This window comes from Ambystoma mexicanum, chromosome 6q (assembly GCF_040938575.1).
Source record: "Ambystoma mexicanum isolate Mex_15411 chromosome 6q, UKY_AmexF1_1, whole genome shotgun sequence".
Taxonomy (NCBI): Eukaryota; Metazoa; Chordata; class Amphibia; order Caudata; family Ambystomatidae; genus Ambystoma; species Ambystoma mexicanum.
In genome coordinates this window covers 1,196,444,900-1,196,469,112 of record NC_090937.1, presented here as the reverse complement: position 1 = coordinate 1,196,469,112, position 24,213 = coordinate 1,196,444,900, and the positions used below count along the sequence as shown (strand labels likewise).

Sequence of the window (24,213 nt, the reverse complement as noted above, 5' to 3'; positions counted from 1 at the left end):
GCCGATACCCGACCCGTCTCGCACCCCCTTTTACAAATACTTCGGGTCACAATGGACCATGAACCAGGCCGGTGGGTGGTAACACGATTTTTATTTATTTTAAATTCAAATAAAATCACACAATTTTTATATTGGGCAGCAATCACCAATGGGGTGATAATTACAATGAAAACCACTGAAATACACTTGGGTGACCTTCTTCAAGAACATATCCAAAGCACAAGTGAATAGGAGCACTTTTTCAATTAGGATAGATAGAACCCGAATTGAGGTTCCCCCTGCAATATTCCCTCAACCCACAATCGAATTCTGAGTGTATAGAACGAAGCAGAAAGGAGTCAAGAATATGAGACAGCAAGCAGAATCAAAATCCGACCTTTCCTCACAAAATAAGAGTTTTAAACCCTTTACAATGGGCCAAATGACACTTGTATTTTGACAAATAATGAATTATATGTGTGTTTAAATAATAATGTACTTATGTGTGATCTCAATCTCAGGGATGTTTTATCACTAGCAACTATAAGTTAAGGTATCACAAAAGGCATACAGTTCAAAAAGCAACTTGAAATGAAATCACAGTGCAGCCAAATTCCCACGTTGAAAAGTTGCACTTTACACATTTGCAGTTTTAAATGTCAAAATGTGTTTCTTTTTTTATGGGTGAAAAGCACAGAATCACAATGCGGTTTTCAGGCTGGTTGATAGATGCACATCAGAGGGACAATATAGAAGTGAAAGAGTGGCTATAGTTGATGAATTGGATGAGATTTTCAAGGTGGAATGAGGTTACGTTTAGGTAAAATGAAGCAGTTAAGAAAAGAAAATCTTTTTTTTTTAAAGGAAAGGCAAGTTTTACTTAAACTAAATTATCTAGACTGTATGGTTAAAGAAAGACATGGTACGTTCCAAGATGGATTCACAACGTCAACCTTTTCACCCCACATTCAACTTTATGTGGGATTTAATTTGATTATTCCAAATATGACTAAGGACTTATGATCTATGCAAGACAGAAATGAATAGAAAAGTGGTGCTAACGCTTGGAGATCAATGACAGGATGTACAGAGATTGCTAACAGTTTTAATAAGGAATCAGGTTATGGATAGGATTACTTCAAAAGGGGAACAAAGACAAAGTATCAAGATGTGGTAGGCTATGTGGGGCTATCGGATGGGGAAATACTCACAATCCACACTTGAGGTTGGGGATTTGGACATTCAACCGGTTCTGGACTCCGAAGCTCTGGTCACAGAATAGCGGCGGACACTTCTAACAGCAAGCAGACAGGCAAGTCTGGTCACTGGATGGCAATTGTACAGCGGGCATGCAGGTAGTGAGCGAAAGGCCGGTCTGGTCACAGGATGCTCCTCAAGGGTACCACATCTTATCCCCTTTGCTATTGGGATTTTTGTGGGGTTTTCTGGATAATTTATCCTGTTTGGATAGGGTCAGTTATCCTTTGGCCTAGCAGTAGAGTCTAGAATCTTGCAAAGGTGGATCTCGAGTGTCTGGATACACAGGCACTGTAAAATCAGGAGAGAGTGTCCTGTCCCTGTGAGCTCCCACTCTTTATATAAAAGCGGGTGACATCACAGAGTTTATTGATGGGCAGAACTGAGCTAGACCTACCCCTAAGAACTGGATAGGGCAGCCAATTTCGGTTGCCTCCTCTAGGAGGGGACTCAGTTTATGGGGTTGTGTTTTTATGAGGACGCAAAGCTATTGGGATTTTTTTTGCCCTTTTTGCCAAAAATCAATCTTAACATGAATTACACATTTATACAGTTGCAGCACTTTAACAAATTACATAGGCAGATTACATATTTCACGCAGAGCATGGCAGTCCAATTCTCACATTTGTTTCGTCCGTCTAATAATTTTTCTTCCTCTTCAGTGAGAAATGTCATACCTAAAATTCTATAACTTTATACATGTGTACATATTATCATAAGGCATGTTAATCTTGAATTTCTAAGTGGCACTATATACACTTCCCTCACAATATCCAATTATCTGCCATTTCTGTCTCTTATATGCCACTGAAAGCTACCACGTCATGAATTACAGCCATCAAAATTGCATCTAGATTGTGAAACGTTCCCATTTCTGCACTGTCCAATTGCAGAGGTAAAAGTCTCTTTCTTCAGACTACCACCAAATGTTAGTTCAGCCCAGGGCTGCCCTGGAGTTTCCCCAGCTTGAGTGACTGGTGGTTGTGACTTCCAGAAGTCACACTTAGGTGTCCCAGATCTATTGTCTCAAGCTGAAGCCCAGACAGACGTCTGACGAGCGTGTGATATTTCTTTATCTTGGTCCATTCAAAGTTTTCAAGGGCAGCAGTTAACAGGTAAGTGTCCCAGAATCTATTGTGGCTTGTTTGGGGGGAAAAAAAAAACACTCCCGTTATTAGCAACTGCCCCAGCAGAAAACCTGTTTGGCCAGTTTCACACTGCAGCCATTGCCTTTACTTATTTATTTAATTTCTTTGAATCAGAATCATGTTTGTTGAAACAAAACATCCCATATACGTTTCCCAGCAAAATCCCCTTTATATTGCTAAGCCAAGACATGGGCTTCTTTCAACATTACACTTTTAAAACAGCAATTTTTCCTTATTTGCAAAAGCACATTTTAACACATGGTGAAGTCTGCTGGGCTGACCATTTCAAAAGGTTTTCGCTTCTTTCTGACTTCCCAGCATTGTTTTGTGCCCTAGTCAGTTCCACTTAATACAGAAATCTGTTTAAGACATGGGTCCACTGAACTTGACATATGCCCTTAGAGCTAGGGTTTCTTATGAAGCAGTGATTTTTTACATTTTGTTGCCCAAAAGTAAAGAGTTTTCCCGTGCGGTTGAAAGTAAAGCTTCTCTTGATATCCCAGACTTGGTCTGAAACAGACTGCCATTCAGGCATCTGAAATATGGATGGGCATGGCAGGGCCTCAGTGATAAAAACAGAGTAATATAGAACAGACAAAAAGAGCATCAAAGCAGCATCATTTTAAATGTAAAATATTTCCCTTTTTCGAGCTATCTGCAAAGCAGTGCTGCTTTTCCATTTTCTTCTTGTGTGCATGTAAGAAACACAGTGGCAGCTTTCTCAGTGTGCCCCCTTGTCCCATCCTGCCCAAGAGGTGCTTGGCAAAACAGTGCAGTCATCCTTTTGTAGCTGCAAAATGTGGTTGTGATGCGAGGCAGTGGTGCTCAAAGGAGTCAGCGTGGCCATTTTGCTGTTAACTGCTGAAGTGCAGCTTGGTTATGGATGAGAATTTTGCTGAGTGGATCAATGTATCCCACACACTCTACCGCAGGAATTGCTGTTATTGGAAATTATTACTGTTAAATTATTGCCGGAATAAGTAAAAAAGGTTTAACATCTGCAGTGCCTAAGACTACTGGGCAGGGGGAAATGGGTGTTAGGTAACACATTAATGGTGTGACAAGGCCAGTGGCTATGGCTATTGGACCCAAAAGAAAGATATTGGTGAAACACGTATAGAGGCCAGGAACTATGCAACATGTTGAGCCGGTGCCACCAGCCATGGCTGAAGGCCACAGCTAATTGGCTCAAAAGAAAACTATTGGTACAACATGTACAGTGGTCAGGGCAGAGGCCATGGCTAGAGGCCCCTAAGGAAACTGAGGTATAGCAAACATTTGAAATTCATTAAGAGAGTGTTGAGTGATCAGATATAATGCAATGAAATTCAGCACTTGCATGCGTCACACAAACCAAACAGTGATAGGGGAAATGACCAGGAGACGGCCACAGAGAGCAACATGCAATTTAGGGGAGAGGGGAGACCATGGCAAGAGTACCAGCGGCAACCAGTGTGTGCATGGGAGGACACATAATAGAATTGGATTGGTGTTATTGGGGGAATACCAGGGAAATCCCGCGGGAATGGGTAGTTCAATGACGTTATATGTGAAGTGTGTTGCCATTATCGGGGGTGAAAAAAAACATTTGTTTACACCTGCATTGATCACATCTCTTCAGCAGAGGGTAATGGGTCTCTTTGCCGAAGGTCATTGCTTGTGGGCCCTAAAGAAACCTATTGGTGCACGATGTACAAAGGCCACGGCCAAATGCCATGGTTACTGGGCTCCAATGAAACCTATCATTGCAACATGTACAGTGGCCATGGCCAAGTGTTGTGGCTAGTGGGCCGTGAAGAAACCTATTGGTGCAACATGTACAGTGTTCACGGCTGAAGCCCATGACTAGTGGGCTCAGAAGAAACCTATTAGCGTACCATGTACAGTGTCCACGGCCGAAGACCATAGCCCCCTTCCATGACCAAAGGCCATGGCTGGTGGGCCCTGAAAAACTATAGTATTACAAAACCCTTGAAATTCAGAGAGAGTTGAGGTGATCCGATTTACCGTGAAAAATATATAGGAACCAAATCTTTGAAATTCATTGAAAAAAACTTGCTTAAGAGAGAGTTAAGGTATCAGATGTAAAGCAACAAAACCCCTGAAATTTACCAATCGCATTTCGAGCAAGTGCACCTTACCTATGCAATCCCCTATTATGCAGCGTATGACAACAATGATGACATCATAGAGGACATAGTTAACTAAATGGCCACGAAATGCTTTGTCTGCAGGATGTTGAAAGGGGTCTCAGGAAGGAGTGGTGCCTAAACATAACCAAGATGGTGGAACCCAACCTTGGGTTATAGATCCTCTCCTTAGGGCCCTGACACTCCAACCTCTCTCATGTCTGCCTGATCAAAGAAACTCTATTAATTACTCCTCTGGTGTGCTTGCTCTATTGTGGTGGCAGAGAGTAATCTGGAGCACTAACTTCAGCCCTTTCCCTGGTGTACATACTTTTCTTCTCGGAAGGTGTCAAAGCTTCCTGGGCAGAGAAAGAAGGGAGACTTCAAGGAAGGGCCCAGCAACAATGTGTGTGATCCCCCACATTGTAATCGATATTGTGGGATTGTAGTAGTTGTAGTCCAGCTTTAGGCACACCAATCGCAGGTCCCACGCAGAGGCGTCACTAGCGGGAAATCGAAGGGGAAGACTAAAGGTAGCAACCATATTCCCACATTGTGTATCGATTATCTCTACCCAGCATGAACACACGCCTGCTACATACTGTTAATAAAATGCAAAAGTAGCAGCCGTCTTGGGTAAACCAATATCTACCGGCTGGATAAAGTTTTCATAGGTTCTCCAATGTTTTATAAGTTACAGTCTTGCATTTATTTGTATTTCTATTTATTTATGTATTTATCTATTTATTTATGTATTTATAGGGTGCATACGCCTGAACCCTTGGTCTTTTGGTTGTAGCCCGGAGAGAAGCTCAGGGGCTACAACCAAAAGTCTAGCCCAGAGTCCCGACATTATGGGGGCCTTGTCAGATCCGATCTATGTAAACTGGAGAAGAGGAGAAGATATGGGTGGTCCTGAGCAACTCCCCGTCGCCGTCCTGGTGCTCAGGGGCCTCCTGACATCTGGGCTTGCAGGTAACAAGCAACGTTTGAAAGTTTCCCGTGAATAACAGCCTGGAATGGATTGTGTCTGTTTGATCAGAGAGGGTCTGACAGTCACTATAACTGTATTGTTCCAGGCAAAGAATCGAGCAGTAGCACTGTGCACATGTTATTCCCAGATCAGTTGCTGTGAGTGCAGGCAACATGGCTTTACACCAAGCCCCCACCCTCTTCACTAGACAGCAATATTCACCATTGCGTGGCAAAGGGATTTTTTCTAATTATATTGTGACTAGGTTTTGGGGAAACGCAATCGATTTAATATCGGGTGAAACTATTGTAAACAAGTTTTCATTGTGCACACAGGTGTACAGGGGACATGCATGCCCTGGAACATGGATTAAAGTTGAGGAAAGAATGCAGGCAACGCTTGATATATCTGCGTGCATGCAGTGTGGAATGCTGCAGTGTTTTCAGCAGGATGCCACCGATATTGGTATAATTCAGTGTGCAGACATGTGAAATCGAGGCACACATTTATTATATGGACTGAACTCTTTAAAACATGATGTGGACATTTCTTTAAACCAGTGCTTTGCAATATATTTCATATGAAGGATTCCCACAGGAATGCCATGCACACATTAACTCACATTTGCCTTTATGCTACGTGCACCTTTTAGAACGCTCCTTATTCATTGCAGTGCTGCTTTGTGTTGCTGTGGAAACAGTGCCATTGGCTTGGCGTGGGTGTGTTTTCTCAGGAGTGAAAAGCAAATCTGTCCGTCTAATGTTTGATGAAATGTGTCCGTCTCAAAGTGGTCCTTATTACAGGTGCACCCAGGCTAATATCTCAGGATGAGAGGAGGGGGCTAACCCTTCAAATTTTGGGAGAGGAGCTCACTTCAGAGACTGTGAGGGAGGGGCAAACTTACTTGTGTGGGGGCATCTAAATTCTTTACACATCCTAATGACACTATTCTGGTAAAGCTTTAATGTAACAAGTAGTTAATACGCTCTTTCATTTCTGAAATGTCACGCTTAAGAACTGCTGTAAGAATGATCTGTCTGATGACCCCACTACCCTTGTAATCAGGATTCCATTTGCCTAAAAATGTATGCATTTGAATGCAGGTGCTAACAGTGAAATGTTTTATGTTAGTAACTGCAGGGCCTTTGTTGACAGTGATGTCCTGTTCTATCCGGCCATGGCTCTGTAGGTCTGCCAGGTCAGTCAACATAGCCCAAAATTTCATGGGGGGAGAGTTGAGCTCGATCTGCTCAATAGTGTTGCGCCGCTGGCCCCCATTTATTGCACACTAGCATCAGCTGCACGGGTTCATGCTGCTAACCGGACAAATACACTACCTTTCTATCCATTTACAGATTTTAGTATTTCAACCCTTGTTTTCGTACCTTTTATTTCAGCAACTGAAAATACTATGCTGAGATGGTAGCTGCATGAGCTTTAGGAGTCTCAGCGACTTCATCATCAGATGGTAGTCACACAATAAAGAGATGGACATATTGTTTATATAGAAAAACAAGAATTGGCAAATCCAACAGTTTTAGCTTGTGTGTAAGCATGGGATAGGCAGTTGACAGGAACTCCATAACCGTATTGTCTGGTCATAAGATGGCAAGAATTCTAAAATGGTGTCATTACCTGGGCATATGATAATTTTGCCTGTCAAATGCTAGTTCAAAGAGATCCCAGGAGGGCATGTGGGCAGGTGGGAATGGCCATAGGGATTTCCATGGCCATGGGTAGTCAGTGGGTAGAGAAATGACCAAACAGCTAAGCTGTATTTCCCCTCTCACATGTCATCACCCTCCTAGCTATACTGCAATGCAATGTCTTTGGCTTATAGGTGGTACTTAAACACCACATAAGTGCCAACATTAACAATAGGGTAATATGAACATTGTCATATAAATGTGTTATTGGTTTAAAAAATATATATCTTAACCAATTGTGCATTCAGCCACTTGATCTATAGCTGTTCCTTGCACTAAAGTCCTGTTAAAAACAAGCATTGTTAAAGCCAACAGATTTGGTTTGTGTTTGCATATGCCAAGTCATCATATTTCCAGGTACTCATGTAATTTTTCAGCTGTTGACATTTTATGGCAGATAGAACGATTATGACAGTGCCTGGAAACTTCCTATCCCATGCCTGAATAAAAGCCCAAACTGTTTGATTTTCTAATGCTTGTTTATGTTCATTTTGAACTTTAATCTGTTAGGGTCCATTGTAAGTGATTTCAATCCGGCATACACCTAAGTCAACGCCTAGCGTGTAATGCACAACTGAAATCCTTATTTATTGTTGTCTAAAAGTTCTTTTATTCTGAAAGATGTACCACTCATATTACGCCCCTCTCTTGGGCCCCCACCCCCCAGTCACACTGAACCAGGAATCAGGCTGGTTTGCAAAGTTAAAATATTTATTTGTGTAGTTACAATTCAATCACACTATGTTTTAATGGGTACACAATGATCACCAATGGGGTGATGTAACACTAATAATCTCTTTAATACACAAGGAGTAATAAGGAGCAAAACAATTCAGAACACAAATAATAATTTTGTGTGTATACAGATCAGATAGCAGTGTAGTGTGGTTACTAGTTCCCCCTAAATACCCCTCAACCTCCCAATAGGCAATGTAAAGAGATAGGAGGAGAGAACAGGTTTCAGGAATGGCAAATTCAAACAAAATATCAAATCCCACTTTCCCCCAGCAAACACAAGAGAGAAACGGAATTGATTGGAAAGCGGTCAGAATGGTTTTAAAGTTATCTTGAGTTATCTTGAGTTATCTTGAGAATGGATTGGGTAAAAACACTAAATATGGTTTAAATTGCTGAAATTGTTTAAATTCTTATAGGAGCCGCTTTGGATACTTACACACAAACACTAGCAATGATTTAATACTAAGAAGCAATGTAAAATCTTAAAATTATGGTCGGAAGCAATCAAAAGCTGTTTAACACGTGACAGAATTTCCCTAAAGCAAAATTTGTGGCAACCTTTTCAGTGTGCGGGAATCACAATTAAGGGAGAACTATATGGATTTGGAATGCGTTTTTAGATGCTAATTAAAGCTGTGGATGTTCGCTACAAGTAGACGTTTAAATTTTGTTTCTAGCACAAAAGTTGTGTTTTAGTGGAGGTCGTTTTTCTGAGATAGACGCAAGAATGGGAAGCAGGAATGCACTTTTAAAAGACAAATGTGATTTCTTACACTAGATTATGACTATAGAAAAAGAGAATGCCACATGTGAATCTCCATCAATTCCTGGCCAGGGAACCCTTCACATCGTGGATACTCAATTTCTTTCTGGGATTCACTTTAGTCACACACAACACTAATGCCTATGATTTTAGAAAACAAATGAGAGAAACTCAGTGCAAGAAAGGTTCTGACAATACTATGATTCTGAATTTGTGGATAGGATGAATTGAGATTGGGATGAGACTATGCAAAGTACATAGGCTATGTGACACAGTTCTTTCTATAGATACTCACTAGATAGCTTTTTAAATGGAACCGTGAGGATTCTGGTCAGGGATTCTGGTCAGGACAGACTGCTGGGCACACCGGACTGGACTGGGTCTGTTTACAGCACGACACAGGGCTGGATCGGGTCTGCAATGGCTCTGATCACAGCACGGCACAACTGGATTGGATCTTTTGGTTCTGATGATAATTCTTTTAGCAGGCAAGCAGTACAGCACAGCCCGGCTGTATATATTTTGAAGCTTCCCCTTAGGTGGTGGGATTCTGGTTCTGGAATTTAAAGCCTAGCTGAGACTGGTTCAGCTATAAAATGAGCCTTTCTGCTTTTCCAAGTTTTTGGAGTCTGGAGCAAGTAAGATGGATAGTTCTCTAGCAGGGTGCTCCGCCAGCATCGGGATAGTGGGTGAATCTGTGTCTCTTTTTTGAGTTCTTATGATAAAGGGGTGTGTGTGCTGGTTCAGCCTAAGCTGGCCCCTTTGCCAGGGATTGGTCAGAGTCTCCTCTCTTCCTTGATAGGAGGAGAAAAACAGTATGTCATCTTTATTATGTGGGTTAACGAGGCCTAGAGTCCACCCCTAGCCTCTTGAACACAAAATCTACTTTGGTACAATACATATTTCCATGTGTACAACCTCTATACCAATCATATATACAGACTACATATTTTGTGTAGCAGATGCTCCCCCAAACCCTGTCGCTGTAAGATCCTGTGTCTGCTTTTTACAGAATTTTGCCCTTTTTATCTAGAACACAGTGTCCAATTTCGGAGCAAATTTCTACAAATGTGCGCATTGAACATGGGCATAAGTGTATGAAGTTTCATGCTTCTATCAAAAATACATTTTGTGTAATATCACATTTTCCACTGTTTCTTCCTAGAACATGTCACAGAGTTCTGGCACCTTTTAAAATGTGCAGCCAATATTTACATTAACAATGCTGTTATTTTTGTCGTTTTTACAATTTTACACAGTAAGCCATCAGTCTTTTTAAAATGTGTATTTGGTCCTGGTTAAGCAACAAATGGTTGTTTGTCTCAGCCTCCGCCTGTCTCTATCCAGTTCAGAAGCAGTCTCCTCCCAAATCCTCCTGGAACCAGGCCATTTTACGACCCTTCACACTTGGCAGTTCCTGTAGCTTGGAGGATGTCCATTGTCTCCTTCCAACTGCAGCCCACATTCTCCTCCCACCTTATAATAATCACTTAGGTGTGATTTCCTGGTGGAGGGAAGCAGAAGGGAGAGGCCCTTGCCTCTGTGGGGGAAGCTGTTATACTGGTTTGGTTGCTTTTAGTCAGGCTTAAATTCAAATGTCATTCTGTTGCATTTTTTCTTTGCTTAATACAAACTTGTAATTTCAAAACAAACAGCTAGAACACCTATTCCAGATTCTAAACCATGGGATTAAACAGTTACAACATAGGTTACTCTCAGTAACAGATCACTTAGTTTTCAACCATTTGATTTCAGTTTGTACAAGTTTAAAGCTTCTCATGCAGGCTTCTGACAGCTGTCATCCAGGCGGCCGAGGGTACTGCGCCCAGATTTTGACAGATTCCACAGGCAGGTAACGTTTGCTGTGCATGTTTCTTTGACAAATTTAGCTTCCCAGGACATTGTATGTTCATAATGATTTCTTGAACTAAGTGAATTGTAGCACCCAGTAAGAATATTGGATGTTTGAGGGTGCTTTGTACCGGCATTCTGCAGTTTCAGCAACCAATAAAAAAGGATTTAAAAGCAAGATTTTGGATTTCTTTCAGCAAAGCACGGCTTCTCCTTTTTCACTTGTTGTGGAGCCCAGTGACATGTTTGAGGAGGGAGATCTCTGTTCCACCACTGACAACATGCATGGCAGATTGGGCAGCCATCTTTTTGTTTTGCAAAGTGCGATTTTCAAGGGTTTTGCAGCCATTTTGATATTTCTGGCACCATCAGTACACAGGGATGCCGCATGGCAGAGCAATAGTGGGTTAAGACATCCCACACCATACTTTGTCAGTAACTTTATAATATTGTATTCTCTAAGAAGGTCATCCACTTTGATGGTTATTCATGTGGGACTAAGTGTCAAGGTAGATAGGGGTGGTGATGGCAAGTGTTGAACTCTGAACCTCTGTGCATGGAGTCAGGTTTGAGTTGTGGGGGCTCCCTAGGCTTATGACTTGTACACTGGGTGTAATTCCCTGATAAAGGAGGTGTGGATGAGGTTGGTCAGTGTGGAGATTGATGCTACAACCCAGTGTCTGTGTGCAGTTCAACGTTGTTGCAAAGAATTAAATGTGTTTTGTATCATGTCTCTTTGAATATAAATATATTAACAATTGGCTAATCTATGCTGTAATTGGAAATGTGTGCTTCATTTTTACTGCATTATGTTCTGACCATACTGCATTTACACTAAATGCAACTCACATGGTAATGGAATAAATCCACAAATGTCACTGTTTAAAAATCTATGTTGGAATTAGATGCTTTTCATTTGTTAGCTATGTTATGTCATATTGGGTATTTGTATCCCGCCTACTTGCCGCTGGCCACAGCTTATCAGCGGTACAGCATTTGGTAGCCCTATAGATCAATAAGAAACATATGTACTTTTCTGGTTATTTTTGAAAAATCATGCTGAAATATGTGTGATTTTGAAAGGATATTTTCTAAAAATGTTCTGACAAGGGGAGAATCCCCATGTACCCACTGGTCAAGTTCAGGCTCGCTTGCTGCATCGCTCACTACATTGTATACTTAAATTCAAAATGTCCCATCACTTTTTAAGCTCACTAGTCAGTTTGCCAGCCCAACAACCAGCAGCAAGCGACTGTATGGTTAATATGGCAAACAGGTTGCTCTCCAGCTGCTGCTTAAATACAATTTCTCCATCCACAGCAAGTCTTTGGATGTCCTGTCCAAAGGTTTTTCTTAGTCTTATATAACCTCATGAAGTATTACCTTCCACTGTTGGATGAATGTTCACACTTTGGAGTGGCAGTATAGCTACATGTTAGCAGTACTTCCAGATGAGTTTTAGTGGTATACATGGAATATTAATGCTCGGAAGGTGACGCAGCATGTGTGTTCATATGATATAGTTATGTGATTTCTAAGCTTGTCATGGGCTCTAGCCCTGGATCTTTTACACACGTGGCAACACCCCTGGTCCTACGCTTGAACATAACTGTGCGGACAACATCAGTTTTTATATTTATGTTTTAACTGCAGGATAAAGCACTCCCTTTCTACATGCCAGAAGCACATTTATTCTGGGTGTGCAGCATTTTTGATCTTTGCTTAAATAAAAGGTACACCATAGTCTTCCAAATTGTTGACAGACCAAGCTCAGGAAATGTCATAGCAAAAATCGGAGGTGGTCTTCATCATTAATCCAAAACCGTAATCAATATGGAAATCATGCTTATATTTCAACAGATATTATGATAGGTATCCATTTCACAAGTCAGTCACAAGGATGCTTTCTAAAAATGCCAACAGTGATCTCATAGCTTTAAGCCATCTTTTCTTGGCAGGTTTCTGCACTCATTCACAGCTTTTTAACAGCTCTCTCTGTGCACACTATTGGTCTTAACATTCACTTTTTATGTGGCGTTCATCCTCTGTTCTAGGGGCTGAACGGGGGATAATGGCCCCGCAGCCCAAGTTATCGACCGGATCGAAGCAAGGGCACATAACAAGGGCTCCAGTATGTTATCCCCTGTTCCAGTCAATGGAACAGGGGATGAAGGCCATTAGCACCCCGGGTTGCCAAATCGGTAACCCGGGGTGCTAAAAAAGGTTTTTCCTTGGAAAATCATTTTCCAAGATGGCCACCATGGAAAGGGAAGGTGGAGCTCTGTACGGAGCCCCTCTTCCCTTTCCATGGCGGCCTACGGGAGGTAAAGAGAAGGAGCAGATGCCGCTGCTGCCGAAATAAGGTACATTTATGGGGTGAAGAAAAAATGATACGGAGGGTGGGGGGTTTGCAGCACAGACAACCGACCATCAGGCGTCTTGGAATGCGGGCTTGTACCTGCGGTTCAAGCTCGCGTTCCTAGCCACCTGTTTGGCTGGCTCCCAGCCTAGGGTGCTAATGGTAATTAAAACAATGTAGTTGTCAACTTCAGGCTAAACATACAATGTTGTTGGTTGCATACATCTAAAATTAATGTCTCTCGAGCATCTCTTGATATTGGCATACATTCCAGACTGTTCCTCTATATCAATTGGTGCACCAAACCTGTTTTCCCATTATGTCTCTCACCGATGTGTTCCTACATCCGACACTCTTGCCACAGTTTTCATGGACCCTACTAGACTTCTGATCTGTCTTTAATAGTGTCTCCTAATAGCAATGCATGTGTTAGGTTTCCCAGATCCAATACATGAATTTCCTTCACCAAGAACATTTTCAGTATTGCATGCTGTTCTGTAGACAACGACTCATATACAATTCCTGCAATGTCTGACCCGTCTTTCTGCAAATGCGGCATCATTAATTTGACAGTTTCACCCATTCCTTTGATGTAAAAAGCAATGTTGGACAGATGGTTCCGTGCATTGAAAGTGAGCGTCACCCAAAAAGGCATTTAAACTCTACAATGGGAGTCAATAATGGACACACCCCAGCAGGGAATGAGAACAAGACCAAGTGCGGGTGAAGTATAAAAGGCTTTATCTAAATGAACATAGGGCAGGCAGAGGACTCTGCATACTCCAAGAGCGCTCTGCCAGATAATAGAAAGGCATTCATATTTATTACAAAAACACGTCATTGGTGAGGTTAGCTGTAGGGGGCACATATTCGTGAGGATTGGGTGGTGAAGACTAGCTACTATGTACGATGTAGGTGCGGTGCTCCATGATTGGCGGAGATCCATGTGGTGGCAGTGTGGGGTGCTCGGGTCAGTTGGGCTCATTGGGGTGGATTATCAGGTCACAAGCTGTTCAAGTTGATACATCGCAGCTGCACTAACATTTTTCCCTTGTGGCCACACGTACTCATTCATTACTAACTTCTACTTCAATCTGTCATATGAATCCTACAAGTTGTTAATCTAACATCACAAAAGAAATAGCATGTAACTCTGGGTCTTCTCAATACATCATCATCAAGTCATTGTTAAAAGAGAGGGGCAGGTTTATGAGCCCAGGTGTCTTATCAGGGGGCATGAGACGGGCTACCTTTATCATTCCACAGTGTTAGATGTAGTAAGAGACATATTTATAGTGTGTTAGTACAAGAGTGAATAATTGCCACCATGGCCAGTTGAGGTTGGGGTGAACTAAAATACTATTGGGTCAGGGGGGCACATAGCTGGTACATCAAAAGGTGGCGGCATGTGGAGCCTTGTTACTCATAATTCTTCTAACCAGAGCGTGGAGTTACACAGTGATTTTATGGTGAAGTCGGGTGTCAGGGGGCATGGGAGAAGGTAAATACCTTGTGCGGGTTAAGCAGGAAAGAAAGCAAGGAGGTGTAGCTGTGTTATTCTAACATCAATAAACCAGACACTTTCAATCCCCAGCCGGGCCTTGGAGGGAGGAGAGTGGGGGCTGAGTACGCGGCTTTTCAGGGGAAGGGGGAGATGGCCTTGTAACTTCTCGCACTTCTAGGTTACAGGGTTGCATGCACATCATTATAAAATGAAAATCTGAGGTAGGCCTGTACAATTGTATGTATACATATATATATGTATCAATGATCATGTGAGTTTATGAACACTATTTGTATTACACTTTTTCGTATTTCATAGGTACTGTATTTGCAGAATCAATAAAAGGTTTTGGTAACATCACATCATTCATAGTGTTGCATTTGGGTGCGGGGACACATGGGGAACACTGGGATAGAACGTGAGGTAGAACCAGGTTGGCATATACATTACTTCAAACGACATTTCATTGATAAAAAGGCAGTGCTTATCACTTAAAGAGACTCATATATGTTGCAACACTTAATTATCTACTAGAAAACTTGTGTTTCATGGGAAATCATATTGTGCATAGGGATTTTACACATTGCTTTTTAAATATTGCACAGCAACAGTGACCCTTGGTTAGTAATGACAAATTTGAATATACATATGTTTGATAGCTTTACATGTGGGTGTTCTGGGATGGGCAAATGTCATCCCATTTTAATATGAACCATCATCCTAATGGACTTCAGGCTATTTCATCCTCCTTGCAAATGGCTTAGCAGCATGGATAAAACTGAGTGGCACACGGGCTTAACATTCATGTCTGACACTTCAAACGGGGAACAGGATTAGGGGTTATTCACAACATATATTATAGATGCAGGGGTCTGCGAGGAGACAGGACATGTTTTATAGAGGCAGCGTTGTTTTTCTCAGACCCCAGCTTAAGGTCTGGTCACCGTCAGGTCAATGATGTTCTGCAGAAGGTGAAAGGTACAGTGTTTTTACTGTTACTTGTTTGCACCTATTTGCTTGTGAGAACAGGCCTTCAGCAGAGCCGCCAGGTGGAGGGGGCTGAGGAGAGTGCTGGCGCACTGTGCGCGGTTGGGTGGGGGAGAGCTGCAGCCCTGCAGGCCGCTTGTGCCACTGAAGCCTAGATTGTTGTACTCAAAATGGAGTCTACGTGTATCACAAAATGGAGTCTGTATCATGCTACAGGGTGAGCCGTACAGTCTCATGCGTCGGACCGCAGCAATCGCACATCCCGGGCCCAGGTGCATAGATGGCTGCCGGCGAGTCATAAGCCCCACGTAGGTGAGAAATGTAGGTGGAGGGGGGGTTCTAAAGACCTTTCCTCCCATACAGCATGTTGCCCTTCGTTTACAGTAGTGATGTTGTTCACAGTGAAGACACATTAGGTCCACGTGCAGGCTGATCTGAGTCTATTGTAAGGACCCACTTCCCTGTTTTAAAAAAGATATGCTACTGGGCATCAAACTTAACTTTTGCAAAGGAAATCCTCCCAGATGAGAATAAAACAATGTTTTCACAGCAGCCTATTGTATTGATCTTCAGTCTGCAGTACCATTACAGAGAGAACAAAAATGTTAAACTGTTGTCTTATTCCTAAAAGAGGATGTCAAGTGAAAACTGCAAGGTCACATCCCTTCTGCATAGAATAACAAGCAAAGACACGTGCATTTTGCCTTGTTTGGATGTCATAAATAAGGTGTATCACAGGACTCTCAACACGGCAGTGTTGCAGAGGTAATGTATTGCCTGAGTTCTGCCGATTGAAGACTCATTCAAGAAGATCTAAGTCCACTCCCTGACTGAAATCTACAAGACTATTGTGAGCTTCAGCATTAAAGTTGAAAGTCTGCCCTGATGCTAGATAACAACTGCTTAAGCTATATGAAAGCTGCATTTATAGCCTTTGTAGCCTTTATTTCTCAGACCTTCTGCCAGAGTGTGAAGGACGAATTTGCCATCTCAGGCTGAAGGGTCTCTGTGGATAGCAGGGGAAAAGCTCTGGAAACAATTGCTTCAGGGATTGGAACACAAGTTTGAGTTGACCTCAACTAATTTGTGCTTGAGGATGTGATGTGGAGTATTGATAGGCATGAAAACATAGGCCATGAACATATGTTCACATGCTAAAAAACATTGTTAGAAGTTCAAGCATCAACAACCAAAGGATTTCACCCAGCACAAACAGTATGTAGGTTTTCTGGAAAGATTTTCTAGAGTTTCGTAATTAAACTGTTGAAAGCATTGTGTCCCAAAGTTGACCGTTATTAATTTGGGTCCATATTTGAATTTCGCGATCCCATTTTCTATTTTCTATCTCCTATATTTATCACTGATCAGTTTTTGTGAAGACTTCTTAATATATTTGCACTGTTTCATATCACCCATGGTATGGACCATAAGCTGTTTATATCTTTTTTGTTTACATTGCTTTACTTGTTTCTAGCATGTCTCTTCAACTCTGGCAGATTATGGTGCAGAGAGATTATGTAAACACACACACAGTCATCCAAAAACGTAATCATCTGTATCACTGGACTAGGTCCACCAAGGAGGAACAATGTTGTATCATACAAGGGTGGACACCATGTAAATAATTTCACCTAAACCTATTACTCAACTAGGTCTCTCCCTCAGGAAGAAATAACTACTCCTATACAACTGTGATCCCTAGACACTGATGGTGTGACACCTATCTAATAGGGATAGCAACACTCAATTAAACATTACTCAGACAACAGAGGGTTAATACAAATTGTTCAATGTAAAGGATTGTATTGGTGCAGTCACAATGATTTTATTCATTTTATTATACCCACACCTGTGTATGTACCAGAAAATCTTGTTACATATCACTTTAAAAACTACCCCCCACAGTGCCCTAATACTGGAAGGGTAGATCATGAAAAAGATTGTGACTTTCACAATGTAGCTGAAGTCATTCAAAGGATATCAGTGGTATGGGTCGACTGGTTTCGGTGACTAACAGTTACTTGCGTAACCTTCTTCAGGACATGAGCAAGACTTCAATCATTGTGTTCAGGGTCATGTCATTAACTGGTAAGTAGTTGATCACATCTCTGGATGACCTTACAATGTCACCGGCCACTTCTTATGCCTGTTCCCAAATTATAAAATGGCGTTCAGTCTTCAAATTCAGTCAGAATGTTCCACTGCAACCCATGAACAAATTATGCAGGATCTCAAATTGAGGCAAGGCACAGAATATTTCTGTATCATGACAATCAGTAGCCAGTCTTTGGCTGTCTTTCAATATTAGTCGGAACAACTTCAGAAGAATGGGCGATAGGAGACGAAAATCGCACACAGCATCACAAGGTCTGATGTTTTCCCTACTAATAGTGCAAGGCAGGCAACAACTGGTTACTGATTGGCGTGCTACCAAAATATTCTGCGTGTCGAGGCAATTTGAGATACTGCATGATTTGCTCGTAGGTTGCAGTGGCACAATCTGACACAAGTAACTTGTAGTCAATGAAACTGGTCGACCCATAACTCTGATATCCTTTGAATGATGGTTCTTAAAGTGATTTGTAACTACATTTTCTGGTAAATACTCAGTAGTGGGTCTAAAAAAAAAAACAATTCCCAACATGACTGCACCAGAATGATAATTCACTCTACCTTCAGCATGTTGTATTAACCCTCAGTTGTCATAATTTGTGGTGGATCATTAATAATATGCAACAATCACAGTTAGAACTTCAGTCTAATGCATTGAATGAAGAGATATGGGTTCAACATTTTTCACAGCTCTACTCGGGTGCGACAATGCAAGAGATTGGATTAGTCTCTCCCATTTCCTATGATTGGACCCTGAAATGTCTGGTATATGCTGATGACATACTCCTCTTCGATCATATGCAGATGGTCTGCAGAGGATGTTGTCAGCACTTCATAAATATTCAATTACAAATGATTTACAAATCAGTAAGAGGAAAACTAAGATCATGTGTGTTTCAACTACTAAGGCCCCCATAAGATTTACCTGGTTTATAGATAAAGTGGCCCTTGACCATTAGGTACAATGATCTATACTTGAATGAACAATGGGTTGATCATCTCTATTCTTCGGTCCAAAGCCAATAATTATATTCCTAAAAAGGAAAGAGATCATGGCTACATATGGGAGGTTTTCATTGGCTCCTGTGATCAAAATGAACTGTGCCTAAAATGATCTGTGACCTCAAAATGTTATTTTTCTCATTGGAATGGGAATTTATTGATTATGTGGATGCAGATTTATGGCATAAAGTTTTGCACCTACCTAATTGCATTCCACTGACTGTATTATGTTTTGAGTTAGGTCTTGTGTCGTTACAGTCCAGATTGGGGTCAAATGCACTTTCTTTGCTCAGAAAAATAATATTTCCTCTGCTGGATACACTTTTTTGCAATTCACAAAGCTTATTGCATGAGAATAATTGTCAACATTTTACAAACTGGGCTATTAGGTGCTTTAAGTTGCAAGAGTAGTTAACTTGTGATCAGCATCATCTAGTTGACACTCCTACCCTAGTAAAACAGTGTCTTTGGGAATGTAATTGTATCAAAACTTCTGCGGCCCTTAAGGGTTAAACATTATTTATGGATATTGCAGAGGGGCATAAAAAAACAACATTCTTCCTACTTATTTATGCAAATGTCCTAATGCAAATTTACGATTCCCCTGGGGGAGCACCGGAGATCCAAAGTGATAGCCATAGCAGGCAGAAACACAACACGCACGAGCCGGAGGAGCCTGAGAAACTTGGAAAGAAAAACCCCGCCGTTTTCAAACACAACGTTGTATTTATGTTTGCGGTCGCTTCAAAAGCGACCACAAACATAAATACAACGTTTTTAAAGCTGCGGTTTTATTTCTAAGTTTTCCGGGCTCCTCCAGCCCGGAAAATTTAGAAAAAAAAACGCAGCTAGTGCTTATTTTTTTTAAAAATAAATAGCACTTACCGAGATTCAGCTGCAGCTTTCGTCCTCTGGTCTCCTGTCCCCGACCGACTGCTCACAGCACCAATGAAGGAAAAGCCACCCAGCGGTAGCTTTTGTTTACTACAGCTGGCTGGCTTTTCCTTCATTAGTGCCGCAAAAGCAAAAGCCAGCACAGGCGGGCATCCATTTCACAAAATGGATGCGCCCATGTGCTTCCTTTTGAGAATTTTGAGCTTGAATAGCTCAAAATTTTACATAGGAAGTTTTAAAAAAAAAAGTGCTAGTATTATTTTTTTAATGTTGCCTATCTATTTTTAAAATAAACATTTTTACTGGACTATCCCTTTAACAATGATGTTAACTTTGGCTAAATTGTATCCACATTTCGGGGCCATCTCACCTCTTGTGATTCTGCCACAGCCATTGTAAACCTTGGCTCCACCCCATCCTGTTTCGTGTCCAACCCTTGCCCGTTGATGCCACACTTTTGAGTTCCCTAACCCTCACCTCCCTCTTAAATCTAGAGACCCTCCCCTGCGGCTCGCTGAATGTGAAATGAATGCAACGTACTGATAACCTGTGGTAAGTAAACCGCAGTAACATGGCACGAAACACTGTGGACATAGTTTTCTTTTGAATAGCTGAGGGTTACAATACCTGATTAAGTTGTTTTTGGTTAGTGAAAGTGGGCAAAAGTTTCCGAAATCTTCCCTCCTTATACTTTTGCGTGATGAAACGATGTCTTTGCTCTTGAGTGGCGTCCATATTAAGTGATTTGTCTGGCTGTAGATTTGCTGCCCAAAAACTGTTTGCTTTCTTGTTTCCAACAATAATGAAGAGCTGTCACACAAAAGACAAATATAATAATCAGTGCCCTGTGTATTGCAAATGGCACATTGGCAAACTGGCAAGAGTTATACTGTCTATATTCAATGGCTGGATTGGCCTGTATGGGACTAGGGCAATGCTAGTGGGCAGATCAACAAGCCAGTGTGGGCTGGGTTTGCGGGAAATGTTGAGCAGTTTAATTGCAAGTAGGTTTTGATCAACCGTGTGTACCCATTGAGCTTAATAGGCACCAATTGCCATACCTGTTGCCTAAAATTGCGCCCAGACAGCACTCAAAAAGTTTTAGGAAAAATGTCTTGTATTACCATTTGCATAAGTCACCCAGTTTCTGTTGCTTTTGACGCCTGGGCATATTTTGGATCCCAGTTAGAGCTCACCAGCATTTTTGGACTAAATCTGAGAACATAGTGTCATATGTGCTTATCACACAGCCACAAGAACATGTGACATACAGTGGTGTGAACTGATCTGAACATTTTGAATTTGCATATTTGGCCCTATTTCTCCTGTTCTTTTGTATTCAGTCTCTGGATGAAGTACTACAAGTGAGTGCAGTTTCTAATGAATATGTGATGACATGTGGATAGGGTGTTCCATTAGAATGAGTGGAGAATGGCTAAAACATTGCCACATTCTAATGGAACACCCTTTCCACATGTCCTCACATGTTCATTAGAACACACCCACACACACACACAGATATATATATATATATATATATATATATATATATATATATATATATATATATATATATATATATATATATATATATGGGATACATTATTCACTGTAATCATATTTCTGATGCTTGTATCTGCTTAGATTCACAAGCTATGCATAGGCCAACATCTAGTGAAAGCTGCAGAGTATTGCAATTGTTGTTTTCGAAACTCAAAAAGGAACGTTGACAGGGTGTGCCAGTAATATGTGATGTCTACTGTACCCATGGTACTTCACACATCAAGGTCCTCCGATTGTTTTGTTTCTGACATGAGGTTGCATGACTTGTAGCTTGAGTTCAGGTGTAGTAAAGCAGATCATGTATCAGATACAGCCCAGAAAACATCTATGCACCTTCTACTCTAAGGGGAGGAAGGGTGGGTGCATGTGAATCTAAGCAGATACAAGCATCAGAAATACAATTACAATGAGTAATGTATCCCTTCTGATGCTTGTGGAATCTGCTTAGATCACGTTATGCATAGATTACCACGAAGTGTTTGGAGAACGTGATGGGTTGTGAGAAGGTACAGCTGCAAATGGTGAAGATGTGCACTGAGCTCCATTTAGCTACTTTGCAAATGGCATCCAGCTGGACATTTGCTATAAAAGCCAAAGTATCTCCTGTACCTCTAGCACTTGGTGTAAAAGGCAGTGTTTGCTTGAAAGAGAGTAGCAGAGCTGTATGCACCTGACTATCCATCTGGAGATTGAGTTTTTGGAAATGCAGTCTCCTTCTCTGCCTGGAGCTATGGAGACAAACAGTTGGTATGTTTTCCTTAGTGGTCTGGTCTTGTCTACATAGTAGAGGACCTCCCTCCTTACATCTATTATTTGGAGTTTTTTCTCAGCTGAGCATGTTGGGTTTAGAATAAAAGCCGGTAGTTTGATGGCCTGGTTGAGATGGAATTGGAAATGAATTTAGGTGAAAACCTAGGGTGTGTTCTTAATACCAATTTGTCTTTGTGGATCACAAAGAAAGGGGTTTGCACTGACAAAGCTTGCAGTTCACTGACTCTCCTTATGGAGGTGATAGCCACCAAGAAGTCTGTTTTATACGTGAGGTGTTTAAGACTTGACTTATGCATAGGTTCAAAGAGGGGGGTCCCATGAGTTTTGCAAGTACTACATTGAGGTCCCCGCCTGGTGGTGGGTTTGAAATAGGAAGGTGGAGTCTCTTTACTCCCTCCATGAATGCCTAAATGACAGTGATTTTCCACCATTAGACCTTACTCTGAGAGGTGGTGTATGCGAATAGCACCGCTAGATGAACATTTATTGAGGTAAGTACTAACCCTGAGTCCAATAGGTGAAGCATGTAATGAAGAATGTGTGATGGAGTACATTCTATTGGGTTTATTTGTTTTGACTGGCACCAAATTACAAATCTTCTCCACTTGTCAAAATAACAGTGTCTGGTGTTAAGTGTACATGCCTCCTTGAGGACATACACCTTTGAAGTCGATTTAGATGTCCAAACTCTATGACTTCAGGAGCCAAAATGTTAATTTTAAAGAGTGAGGTTGAGGGTGTAAACTTGTGCCCCCATGCTGAGAGAGCAAGTTGAACGGGCACGGGAGCTTGATTGGGTCGCACATCGCTACTTTGTGGATACTTTGTGGATACCAAGGATGTCTTGCTCACATGGGAGCAACTAGGATTAATGTCATGTGTTCCTTGTGAATCTTGCTCACCACTCTGCTCATTAGTGGAGTTGGGGGAAAAGCATAGGCATATTTCCTTGACCAACTAATCCACAGGCATTCCCCTTGGAAGCTGGTTGTGAAACCTGGATGTGAAGTCTGTGCCTTGTTTGTTTTCTCTTGTTGCGAACAAGTCTAGTGAGGGGTAGCCCAACTGTGTAAATATGTGATCCACAGCATTTCTGTCAAGCTGCCATTCGTGCTCTTCTGGTAGTGGATTTCTGCTTAGAGAGTCTGCTAGAGTGTTGAGTTCCCCTGGAACATGTTGGGAAGTTAAGAATATTCCCTGATCGAGTGCCCATTTCCATATTTTCTGTGCTAGTCTGGGCAGATTGGGAGAATGTGTGCCCCTCCTGCGTGTTTATATTGAACATTGTAGTGGTGCTGTTTGTGAGAATTTGTACTGATTGATTTATCAGATGTGCCTCGAAGGCTTGAAGTGCTTTGAGTAATGCTAGAAGTTCCAGCAGGTTGATGTGGTTTTGTGCTGTGATTTGAGTCCACATTCCATGCGCTGTGAGATGAAAGTGATGCCCCCCCCCCCACGGTGAGGGATGTGTTTGTTGTAACTATTGCTTGCACCTCCGGGTCGGGGAAGGGTTTTGCCTTCAACAGATTCTCCTTCGTCCACCAGCGTAGAGCTTGTACTGGTGTTGGTGAAAAAAACACTAGATCGTCCTACTGACTGCTTGCCTGAGACCAGTGTTTCACCAACCACTCCTGCATCGGGCACATGCGTAATCGTGCGTGTGGGACCAGGTAAATGCATGATGCCATCATTCCAAACAAGCGCATTGCTTTGTGTACGGTTATCTGGCGACCAGCTAGATGCTGAGGTATTTGCAGCAGTATGGTTTGGGTACTCTTTCCTTTGATGGAAAGACTCAACCTTCCTCTGTTTTTATGACAGCGCCTAAAAACGTACAAGACTTGACTTCTTCTCATTGATAGAGAAACCCAATTCGAAGAGAAGGTTGATCGTTCTTTAGGTATTTTGCTTGCAAATTTGGGGGTTTTCAACTGTGATCAGCCAGACGTCCATGTAAGGGTACACTGGGATTGATTCCCTGCGTAGGTGTGCCGCCACCACCGCCAGTACCTTGGTGAATACCCTTGGAGAGGGTAGTACCTTGAATTGGTAGTGCTGGTTTGCTATCTTGACACGCAAGAATTTTCTGTGCGCTTGGAACATGGAAATATGAAAACAAGCATCTTTCATATCCAAGTTTGCATGTAGTCCCCCCGCTTTAGTAGTAGGATTACTTCTTGTAGCTTTGTCATGCAGAATTTTTGTGGCTTGACATACGTGTTTGCAGGACACAGATCTAATACAGGCCGCATTGTGAGATCTTTTTTCGGCACAAGGAAGTACATTGCATGGATACCCTTGTTTATCTGGTTCACCGGGACGATGTTGGTGGCGTCCTTTAATAGCAGCGCTGCCACCTCTTCCAGTAGGATGTGTTGTTCTTCCTTTGAGGTGGTACTCTGTCTTGGGGGATGGTAGGCAGGTCGCTGTAGCAGCTCTATACAATAACTGCACACCACGGTTGAAAGCATCAACTT

At 41.9% G+C, this 24,213-nt stretch overlaps 1 protein-coding gene across 3 annotated transcripts in view; it reads right to left on the bottom strand.

Annotated features, from left to right (window-relative positions):
• Positions 1-24,213, bottom strand: part of ARAP2 (ArfGAP with RhoGAP domain, ankyrin repeat and PH domain 2) — a 1,740,202-nt gene that overhangs the window by 802,470 nt on the left and 913,519 nt on the right. For all 3 annotated transcript variants that reach the window (XM_069631830.1, XM_069631832.1, XM_069631831.1), the window contains one exon: positions 20,030-20,212. In XM_069631830.1, the coding sequence (XP_069487931.1) occupies positions 20,030-20,212 (183 nt within the window). The remainder of the gene's footprint in view (positions 1-20,029; positions 20,213-24,213) is intronic.